Below are 12,093 nucleotides of genomic sequence, written 5' to 3'. Positions count from 1 at the left end.
TACATTTTTACTTAAAAAATTCATTTTGTTAGTTTTCTTTTAAAATTCAAATTTCATAATTTTCAACGTATCAATAACTAACATATGAATAAGTAAATTTTTTGTAAATTTTTCTTAAATACATTTAACATTTTCCAATTTATAAATAAAACTTAATGCCGTACAAATATTGATTAGATGGAAATATGTAGGCAAGACTTTCACTATAGAATTTATCTATTTTTATATATATTTATCTAATAATTTGCCTCATTAATTAATTAATATATATATATCATTTTTTGATAGGAAAGTTAAGGGTACGATAATTTGATCCAGAATATTGATCGTGAGAGGGAACAAATATAGTTACTATTTAGTGATATATCGTATATATATCAATTTAATGCGTAAATTACTAACAATCTTTGGTTTATTTTTTATTTTTTATTCTTTCAGTTTGGATATGGATTTTTTACTCATAATAAAAGACTAAGAAGAAATGAACAATATCTTACAATATAATTTTAATTTATTTTTTAAACTTAATAGTTAGTTGTGCCTACATTTTCTTGCTACCCTCTTTCGTTTGGTTGAGAATCATCTTCGATTCTCCATCCAAATTGAATGGATTAGATAAACATAACATGTAGGTCCTTAACGTTATCCATGTATAGATATTTAATGTTGTATTACCCTATCTTTAAATTAGACTATCCTAATCCAATCGAAAATTAAAATATAAAAAAGGGAATCCCAATCCTCTTAATTTAGTCTTATAATTCGGAGATAATTTAATTGGTAAGAAGATAATATAATGGATATAAATTATACATACTTTCAAGTTTCAACTAGCAATGGTATGTATATTGTCCTTCCTATTGTGTTAATGTGACAAGACTCGATACACACCGTTTCCAGGCTCCATCCTTGTTAGCCACCCTCACCATAAAGAAAAATTTTAAACACAAGTCTACACAGTGCACACATCACACTTTTTTTTTTTTTTTTTTTTTCTCTTATCAAATATCTAGAATCTGGATAATAAAGAGAAAAATTCAATTAGTTTAAAAAAATAAATTAAAATAAATTAAAAAAATATAGTATATGATATGTGAAGATGATGAATAACAAAGTCATACCATAAATATTGTCGCAATTCCCAAACTCTCTCTCTCTCTCTCTCGGAAAGGAGTGAAAGGGATAAAGAAGATTCAATATATCCCATGCGTATTTTATAGGAAGCTTCTTGGTTGGTAACCTACAATTCTTTTACTCCTTTCACGGTTTTTTCCGAGTAAGATTACGTAATATATTTTAGAAATGTGAATAAATATAAAATTCATGTAAAAAATTAATTTTTTTTAATAATAAATCTTACTTTTTTTTATAAAAAGTATAACTCATACAATCTATAACTATAACCGTATCTAACATTATTCATAAAAAATAAACCAACTTTCTTGAACAGAGATTTTACTTTTGTCTTCACTGGTCTGTTCGAATTGATCCCTTTCCTGCTTCCGCTCACACACATTTGAAATAATTATTAGATATTTTTAGAATACGAAACACATCCTACCTCATCCTTTTTCTTTTTTTTTTCTTTTTTTTTTAAAAAATTTTTTTTAGCACCATCCTACCTCATCTTATTATAATATATTATGTCAATTTTAAATTAATATTTATACATTTTTGGGCCTCGAATGCGTGCCTGAAAATCAAGTATCGGTATGGTCTGTAACTTTGTTTACGAGATTCTCTCCAAAAAAAAAATATTTTCTGTTAGAACATATCTCGATAATTAGCATACTCGTAGAATCTGCCTTTGTCCCAAGCCATACCTATTTACAATAATTATATCCTAACCCATGAATTATTCCACCACCCCAACAAACACAAGACTAGTTTCAATCCAAGTTGGATCGATTGAATCTCTCAATGTATCTCCACCTCACCTCTCAAACTGCATATTAGCCCCTTGGGCTGCCTGTTTTCCCTTTCCAAGATAAAAAAAGCCACTTCCATCCCCCTCTTGCATTTCTCTAAGCGGAAAGGTCCTGGAGAGCCGGCTTTAAAGGCTTAAAGCATCAAATTCGAGAACAAACGACACGGACTAATAACTCAAAAAAATTAACCTGGTAATAATACCTCAAGCAGTGAAACAACACAATTATGGACATAAAACACCAATTAATTAGTATATAGTCCAAATGCTGGTCGACTCGTTACAACCTAGGACAACTCCTGAGACCAGAATGAAATGCGAAATAATATAATCACACATCCCACTAAGACTGAAAACAAAAACCCAAACACCATGTGATAGAACTGCAGGAGTTAGATCTAACGAGAATTAAACCAAGGCAATGCTGCTCTCGCCGCCCGGGGGCTTGCGCACACCACCTAGATAGTCTCGAGACTCTACCTTCCCATCAGCAAAGATGTCACTGCCACTCATCTCTCGCAATTTTGCTGTACTCGGTGGTTTCTCAGCAGATGACAGGGGAACATCACCCTTGAATATGTCATTTCCGGAAAGCTGAGAAAATTTCTGGTTATATATTTTCTTGGCTGTCTTCATCACAGGTTCCTCACTGGACATGATATTTCTCTGACCTCCAGCAGGCTATGAATAAACCCAAAGTAGGAACAAGTAGATGTTTGGATAACGTACACAGTAAAGAACAGAACAAAATGTATTAATAGAGAAGAAAGGTGCAGCTTGAAGGCAAGAAAACACAAGGGAAGAAAACATTTGACATAACGAGATCCTATGAACTCATTATATGTAGTCTAACCATCAGAGAAATAAAAAACTATATGTACAATTTGGAAGAACCTAGTTTTTGAGTAACTTCCTAATGGATCAAATTCAAAACATTCTCCGTGGCCAACCCAGGGGGAGAAGGATTTTGCAACCTCTCCCACCCCAGATTGCACAGTTCCTTCAAGGCAATGTAAAAATACACATCGACATACATACACACACACGCATACATATATGCACAAGTTTTGGGATCTCTCTCTTTATATATATATATATTGAGAGAGAGAGAGAGAGAGAGAGAGACTTGAACATCCAGGTAATTCACTCACAATAGAAACTTTGACAGATGTACCTACATTATGCGAAGCACGTTCCCCAATTTCTATGCTTCCTTTCAAGTCTAATATGCGAGCAGTTACTGGCTGAGGTAAAATTTCGGGAGGGGGTGCAAAGATGTCATGTCCAGAAAGTTCCTTGCACTTTGCATTAGAAAACTGCTTCTTCAACGTTGCCTCTGACTCACTATCCAGGGTCCCGCTTAGTTCACGTTGCTTTGCTACCTCAGGCCCACTAGTAGGCTTTTTGGGAGAAACACTCTCTTCCTCACCAAATGAAATATGGCTAATTCCGGCAATTACTTGCTGGCAAATCCAACCCATTATATCCAAGTCAATGTTAAGGTGCAGAGATCCATTCATAGAATATTCTGTCAAAAAGAAATTGATAAATACCTGGTACATGCGTATTCCTGTTCTGCTAGTCAATATAGGGTTGGCACTGCCAGATTCTTCTTTATCATTTTCTCCATTAAATATGCCACTACCAGTCATCTCCTTCATTTTATACCCTGAACAAGGTTTCCTGAAAATCACAAAGTAATTTGTTTTGGAAACCTTGGACAAAAAGTGTACACAATGATATGGCCCTACAACATCTTTGGACAAGAAGGTCCAAAATAATCAAATGGAAAACAGAGGTTCCTTTTAACGCATAATTTGATTGAAGACATGATTATAGATCCATTCTTTTGTTTGAATCAAATATTGTGGTATTGGCAAAAAAACATAGTACTGCACAACATGACATAATGATGAGATACTAAAATTAAATGGTATGAGTATTCTGGCTCATAGAATATAATGGCTAAAGCTATGGAATAACTGATGCACATAATTGAATGAGTCAATTCCATTTTACATGGTATTTCAGCAATGTTTGTAAAAGAACAGTATGCTGTTTCATTTTAAAAATTACCAGAAACTGATCTCATAGCAGAGATGATAACTACCATGTACTCTGATGGACTGAATACAATTAAATGCTTTCAATTGATAACCAAAATAGAACGAGTATTTTTTTCACAATTAACGTCCTAAAAAGTCATTTATGTTCTGATCAATGCCACAATTAAGCAAAATCACGTGGTAAGAAAAAGTGGCATACATTAACTCCTAAAGCTGTCTAGACCCCAGAGACAGATTCAAATCCTCCAAACTTCTTACCCAAAAATATTAAGGCCCAAAGTAAGAGAAAAAAGAAATAAAGTGGACTCTACAACATCTATTGAGCATTAAATGTTGCCTAAGAAACTTAATCCGGCAGCTATAAATGTTGTAGAGCTTACTTTTCATGCGTCTCTCTCCCACCCACTTTTTAGACCCAACAATTTGAGCAAAAAATTTTAAGGATCTCAATCTGCTTGAAGATCGCAATTCTAATTAAGAACTCTGATCCAAAAACAACCCCTCCCCCCCCCTTTTTTTCTCCAAATCCCCCAACACACCAAAAAAAAAAAAAAAAAGAAGAAGAAGCTATGAGATATAACGCATTGAAAAACTCGTAGATAATTTGCTCATAAATCTAGGCATGGAATTTGCTTGGTAACATTTTCTTCAAAAACCATTTTCTTCAATTCCCTCAAAATTTAGCCACAGATGGATTTTCACTGGATGGTTACCAAATACAGAAGCCATGCACCTGTCTCCAACTAACAAGGATATTCAGCTGTAGCAACACTTTTAAAAACCATATGCTTCCAAATTCGATCAAACCTAATTAAGATTAAGATCAGTGAACCCCTGGGGGGGGGGGGGGGGGGGGAGCGCGGGGTGTGGTTTAGATTCCTCCTTATTTAGCCGTTTGAAGTTAACCTAAACGTTAGACCAAGAGAGATTTTGGGCGAAACGAGCAACTGAATGGAAAAATGGAGCATGAAAAGCTATCAACTCCCAGTCTGTTCATAGAAAGGACTCGGAATAGTCTTCACGACTAAGATGAACTCCCAGTCTGTTCATAGAAGGGACTCCGAATAGTCTTCACGACTAAGATGTGGGAGCCAATACTAGAAACATTCTAGGTCGAAAGATTAGGCGTTTTAATTCAATACATTCAGAGATTTTTATCTCAAATGATACGCAACATAATTCACAGAGAGAGAGAGAGAGAGAGAGATTTAGACTTAAATCCGCTCATTCACCGTGCGTGCGTGGAGATCAACCACAGATCATTGAATAGATCAAACCCCGGGATTAAACTAAAATTAGGAAAAGCAGAACTTCATTTTTTATAAAAAGCACAATTTACGGAAAACACGCAGTCAACCTCGAGTAAAAACTCCGAGACTGCAAGTTGTAGATAAAATAGAAGCAGGCACGCGAACACAGTGAGAACCGATAATAAAGTAGACGAAAAGCAGAGCATGAACCAAAATCTGAAATAATCATTTCTTTATAAGAAATCCAGGCTTCTAACTGCACTCGATTGTGACCGAAAAAAGAAATAGAAACCAAAAAAGAACTGAGCATGATAAATAAATGCGATAACATGATTACGAGAAGCAAAAAACAGAACCAGATCTCACCGTTTGTTTAAGCTCTCGACCTCCTCATCCGTCACCTGACCTCCGAACACCACCTTACTGATCCCATCCGAGGGCTAAGATTAATTTCGCACAAAACCGAATGAATTCAGTCTCTAAATGAGTAAAATAGAGCCTTAGGTGGTGTGAGTTAGGAGAGAAATAAGACATTGGAGACTGTTACCTGGTGGGAGCGAACGGCGGATAGCGAAGCCGCAGACGTAAAGGCCGATGAATTGACGGTGGGGTTTTCGGGCCAAGTGAGCAGATCTGCGGTGGATGTGTGTGGCTTCCTCACCGGAGTGCTCCTCTCCATTCCTTGCTTCGAATTCCTGGTCCTTCTCCTGCTTTGACCAACAACAGCAACCAGTTGCCCGAATTGGAAATTAATGCAAGCCCAACAGTAACAGTGAGAGAGAGAGAGAGAGAGAGAGAGAGAGAAGGGGGGGGAGGTTGTCTTTCTCCTCGTCGTCCTCCCCTCTTTCTTCCTAAAAAAATTAAAAAAAGGTACAGTGCTTCGCTCACTCTCCAGGCAGAGAGATCGGGTCGCTGCAAAGTGACGACGATGCCCTCTCGATCTGGAACAACTCTTTTTTTTAATTTTTCCTACTTTTATTTTGCTTTACTTCGACAGCTTTTTGCTTGATTCTGCGTTCTGCCTACTGTTGTATTAAAGTCTCCTCTTATTAATTTTATTTATACAAATATTAATTTAAATATAATATATTAATATCCATAAAATATTATGTTTATGAATTATAACATAAGATGTAACTCTTTACTTTTATCATTCAGCGGATTGGATGGGAATTTATAAGATCAGCAGTTGCTGCTATAAGGGAATGCTTTAAGAAATGATATGAGATTATAATCTTATGAATTCATAGTAGTAAGATAGACTCTAAATAATATTAAAATAATTTGAGATTAATATTTATTAAATTTTAGAAATTAAAAAAGAAAAAGTTAAATAAATAATATTATAAAGTTAAAATATTGTTATAATATAATTTTTGTATTAAAATTTAAAAAATTTGAGTTAATTTTTATGTATTATTTAAAAAATTGAGAAAATTATAATGATTAATTTTAAAAAAATTGAAATGATTTAGTTTGTAAGTATTTATATTTAAATGATATTTAGAAAAAAAAGTGAGATGAGATTTAGATAAGATAAAATAAGATAAAAAATATTTCTAAACATCTCCTAAGCTTCTTTTTGTTTAAAGCAATTGATAAATTTCTTGAAAATCCAATAGAAAATATATTAAAAAAATTACTTTTTATCTCAATTTTTATCATCTCATGACGTAATATTAGATTATTAAAAATTATTTATTATATTTTATTTATAAATTTATTATTTAATAACATATATTATGAAATGATGATAAAATGATGAAAAAATAAAAAAGTAAATAGATATTTTTTTTATAAAAAAAAAAAATGGAAAACAGATGGGGAGGGTACATTACTGCCTTTTGCCTCCCTAAATTTGAATATCGTACCGCCACATGCCGAATATTGAAGAGGATCTACCGGTTATTTTAAATTTATTCCATAATTACCAAGATGTCCCTTTCATTGTATTCAGAATTTCAGACGCCAAAATCCAAATGCCCGTCGACAGAAAGGCAGAGAAGTCTGGAGCCGTCGCGTCTGCGTACTTTCAGCAAGTCAAGTTAAGTTGACTCTTTCACAATTTTATTTTGAAAATTATGGATAACGGCGCAATATTTACATTTAAAAAATAAATAAATAAATATATTACAAAATAAATTATGAAATAGTCGTTATTCTTAAAATTTGAAGATAAGCTTTCCGGAGGTACCTCAAGGGTCGAGGTCGTTTACCATTTCGAACTTTTGAAAGCTATATAGAGATGTTAATATGGAATTATGTGTATTTTTAGATGGAAAAATGCTATGTTGTTGCTTGCAAATTAATTAGGAGTGTAACTGGTTCGGTTTGGTCTGATTTTGGACAAACTTTAGGATCGAACCGGTATGTACCGGTTTTATATTTTTCAAAACCGATTACGTACCCGTTAACTTCCTAAACTGGTAATCCGGTTTTATCGATTTTCAGTCCGGTTCGATTCGGTTTTACCGGTTTTAATGTACTATATTATATATCATATAATATAGTATATTATAATATATAATATTATAGTGATAATATATTATAGTATATTATAATATATAGTGATATAATATTAGTATAACTATTAATAGCTTTATAATATTAGTATAACTATTAATACAATAAACAAAATGATATAAGATTTTAAAATTTAATATTATATTAGTTAGTAATTTATCATATAATACAAAACTAATTTATATATAGTTATACATTATATATAAATATTATATACAATATAAAAAATTAATATATATATACCGGTCTGGTTCGGTTCAGTCCAATTTTAGAGAAAGAAAAATTAGAACCGGACCGATTTTAAGAAAAATAAAATCGGTACCGGACTGAACTAAACTCGGGACCGGACCGATCTCACCGGTTTGATCCGGTCCGGTCTGATTTACCAGTTTATCGGTGTTTTTTTACACCCTTAAAACTAACCGCTTATTTTGACCTCTACCACAAAAATGTGTGTGCTTTTTTTTATAAATTAATCTAGCAATCAAAATGAGCGTTCGTTTTAGAAGACATAATAGCAATATTCTTTTAGAAGAAATATTACTTATCATTTCATATCATATATTTTAATATTATTTTTATTAAATTAATTAAATTATTTTATTTATTATTCATATGTTATATATGTTATAAAAAAAACAGATATAATATATGACGTATTGGAATAATAAATAGAATTATTAATCTTTTAGATGCTCGTAAAATGAAACAAATGATTACCAAATACGAATTAGATGCCTGTGTGATCATAAAACTTTGGCATATATGCATGCAAACCGTGAGTTAAGTAGTTCAAAGAGAGGAGTAAAAGTAATTATTTTAAATTAAAAAAATAAAATAATAAATTAATAGAATATATAAAAAATTGTAAAAATAATTTTATATTAAAATTTTAAAATAATATACCTCTGCGGAGTGCTCTATCCTTTCTTTTTGGCGAAGCAAATCGTCCTTGGGCTCTGCAACAACCCCATGTGAAATCTGCCATGAATTTTTAAGCACGTAATAATATGCTTGCTTATTCATACGTGGGCCGGGTACGTCAAAAGAGCAATCGCGTGTTCTGAACGCCCGCCCATCCATCTATATTCTATCATCATACTTTGATGCGCATGGGTCTTGACTCTTGTTGACGTTCTCTCTCTTTTTCTTTCTTCGGCAAATTTTCTTGTCGGGAAAAACATTGGACGGAGTAATAAAAAGGACATTAAAGTATAAAGTTCTTATCTCAACATTCTTCTTTATAATTTGCAGAACTAAAAATACAGCAAATGAATTTTACAGTAATTAATTAATTTAATGATAGATTTTACCCTTTCTCTTCTTTTTTTTTTTTTTCCTCAAAAGAGTGGGGAGGGTGCTAGTATGGCTTTCCCTTCTAGACGTGACTATAAAGATTTTCACTATCGAATATTGGGTCATAACTACTAATCTTATTTGGAATAGTCTATTATCGTAACCTCATTAAGGTGCCAGTATGCAAAAATCTCTAAAATTTTGGTTCATAAGTTTTACTGAGATAAATTATTTCAAACTTGTAATCTCGAGCGAGGGATGAAAAAACGATTCTCTGAACTTCTTTATCAATTGGGCTATCACCTTAGCGGTTGCAGATTTCATTTTATTTACAAACAATATGTTTTATGTTGTGGGGTCTATAAATTCAATCGTTGCCAGTAGTAAAAGGTTTTAAAAGGCTAGTTATGGATCAAACAAACAGACTTTCTACTATATATCCTATAATTATATAGAGTGTGTAAAAAAGAGTCGAATTTGAGCAAACAAAGAATAATCAAAATTATTCTTTTAAGTTTGATTCAAACACAAAAATAACTTCAACTTATTGTCTAGTTATATTTTATATTCATTAACAATTCAATTAGTTTTCAAGTCAGACCAGCTTATTTACGAGATATTTAATTTTGAGGAAATAGATTATATATATATATATATATATATATATATATATAACTTTATGTAGAAGTTTTTTTAAAAAAATTGGGTTTTTTGTAAGTATCATATAATTATATAGTCTACATAGTCACATGAAAATTATTATATTGGAAAGGATGTAATTAAGCAACATTATTCAAAATTAAGATATTTATATTATAATCTTAAAAAATAATAAATACAAAATTATTCAAATTAATAAAAGTTGAGCAAGCACACGCGTTTTATACAAAGAAATTTGATCAAATCGATCTCAAGCGTCTTATTAAATAGTCTTATTTATTCATTGCTGTATTTAAAATAAATAACCAATTAGCTTTTTAATTTGATATGATATTTTTTTAAGAAAAATATTTTAATTATAAAAAAATTTAATAAAAATAAATTTATAGACTGATATAATATGATATGATGTGTTAAATTATCAAATTATTTTTATTATAAAATAAATATAAAATATCATATAAAAAAAGAAAAAATCTACACAACTTCTTACTATTCACACCACCTCTACACACCATATTTTTTTTAATTTTTATTATTTTTTTCTTTTATTAAAAATTTAATATATGAATAATGAATAGAAAATTTTAATTAATTTAAAAAAATAAATTAAATTTTTTTTTAAAATATTAATTTGTTTTTAAAAAAAATATGATAAATAGAGATTAGAAAGGTTGACTAGCATTCGTCGTAAAAAAAAATTAGTAAGTTAAGATAACACCTCTATTATTTTAATCAACTTCGTGGGTGAATCAATGTCAATCCAGCTAAGGAGAGTCCTTATTACAGGACGAGGAATGGAAGATGCCCAAGAGACAGAGAAGATTTATTATTAAATAGATAATAAAAGTGGGCCCACCATCTTTAAATAATATTAATAATAGTAATAAAATGGTTCCCGGAAGAAGCTGAAACGTCGGCCTTTTACTAGATATGATTTATGTATATCATCTTACCAATTAAATATCGTCAGTGTCGCTATAATTAACTACGACCGCCATCATGATCATTGGTTGGTAAGTCATCTAAATACAGTTCCCAATTAAAGTATCACAGCTGTCAGCCCCACGCCCTCGTCGATCGTTCGGGGATTGGAGGTGGTGACCGATGCACCCCCCCTTGGATCAACGTAGTAGCACCCAAATGCTAATCTCATCAGAAGTTGTTATGTTAAGTAGTTAATAAGGAAAAATATATCATTTTAATTTTGTATTCGAAATTGGATCTTTAATAAATAAATACAGAAAAGTTGATTATATTCTATAGTATCCATTATTAAATACAGAGAGTGTATAAAATTCATCGAACAGTGTATTGATTCATTAGTTCTTCTTCCATTAAAATTTGAAATGAGCCCCTCATGCTTTTCTTTGGAGTTTTTGTTTTTATTTTATAAATGTCACGTGGCAACTAGGTGAGAGTGCCACGTCGAGCGGGGACAAGGTAACTTTTTCCTTCAATTAAATAATCATTGTCAATGAGGTTGAGCGACATCCATAATTATCAAGCGAAGAAGCCACGTCGACATTGTTAAACACTAGAGGGCGAGGAAATGTTTTCACTTGATTCTAATTGTTTAATAACTAAACATCAATCAATCTAATTACCCAACTAGCTAATCATTAATTTAGAAGAATAAATAAGAGAAGGGGATCGACTCGAATGGTCGTATTCATGATGGGCCAAGGGGAGAGAGAAATGTGTGTATGTTACTATGTCGGCAACAAGACGAAGATCAGATGAAACATGGTACCGAAAACCTAAATGGGCCAAATTAATTAACTAATCATAGTGCTATTTTGTTGGACACTTCTGTTGACTGTTAATGCTCCATTTGACCTAACTTATTAAACTAAAACAGAGAAAAAGATTTGGAATAATGGACTAAAAATTGTACGCCCACCGTGGGGCTCGAACCCACGACCACAAGGTTAAGAGCCTTGCGCTCTACCGGCTGAGCTAGACGGGCATTTATTAGAAGATCTATAACTCTTTTAATTGACTTTTAAATGTTGAATCCCTAGCAATGTTTGTTTTGCATACCATGAAATGGACGTCCTTGGCAATTACCTTATAATGGCCTATTCATCTTCATATTTGTATAATATTCTTTTAAATTAATTTATATTAAATTTTACATAATTATGAATAGTATTTATTCAATTTTGAAGAAGCATAATCCACTCTTCAAATATTATTTTATTATTATTTTTCTCTCCTATCCATTAAAATCAATTTTGTGAAATTTGTTTTAAGATGATTTTGATATATTAAGTTGATGATACAAAGTGTTTTTTTAGTATATATTAATATTTATTGATAAAAGTGGTCAATTTGATATATAAAATTGGTAATATTTAGATATATGAAA

The 12,093-nt window shown here is 31.5% G+C and overlaps 1 protein-coding gene and 1 non-coding gene across 2 annotated transcripts; both read right to left on the bottom strand.

Moving 5' to 3' along the window:
• Positions 1-2,099: 2,099 nt before the first annotated feature.
• On the bottom strand, positions 2,100-6,194 carry LOC122274155. Its single transcript, XM_043083126.1, has 5 exons — positions 5,791-6,194; positions 5,610-5,683; positions 3,481-3,610; positions 3,106-3,390; positions 2,100-2,608 (listed from the first exon to the last, which is right to left on the bottom strand). Exons 1-5 carry the CDS (start codon positions 5,920-5,922, stop codon positions 2,336-2,338), a joined length of 894 nt encoding a protein of 297 aa, XP_042939060.1. The 5' UTR covers positions 5,923-6,194; the 3' UTR covers positions 2,100-2,335.
• A 5,424-nt stretch (positions 6,195-11,618) lies between these two features.
• Positions 11,619-11,691, bottom strand: TRNAK-CUU. Its single transcript has one exon. It is a non-coding gene; the product is annotated as a tRNA-Lys (tRNA).
• Positions 11,692-12,093: the final 402 nt, after the last annotated feature.

The sequence above is a fragment of the Carya illinoinensis genome, chromosome 8, assembly GCF_018687715.1.
Source record: "Carya illinoinensis cultivar Pawnee chromosome 8, C.illinoinensisPawnee_v1, whole genome shotgun sequence".
Lineage (NCBI taxonomy): Eukaryota > Viridiplantae > Streptophyta > Magnoliopsida > Fagales > Juglandaceae > Carya > Carya illinoinensis.
Note: the sequence above shows the minus strand (reverse complement) of the source record. Positions and strands in the feature narration are given on the sequence as shown.

Excerpts from the sequence above, each read along its gene's own strand:
- LOC122274155 (XM_043083126.1), bottom strand. The coding sequence starts at position 5,922 with ATGGAGAGGAGCACTCCGGTGAGGAAGCCACACACATCCACCGCAGAT. Across the intron at positions 5,684-5,790 it reads CCGCCGTTCGCTCCCACCAG|CCCTCGGATGGGATCAGTAA; the intron begins GTAACAGTCTCC and ends AATTAATCTTAG. Across the intron at positions 3,391-3,480 it reads CAGGAATACGCATGTACCAG|CAAGTAATTGCCGGAATTAG; the intron begins GTATTTATCAAT and ends TGGATTTGCCAG.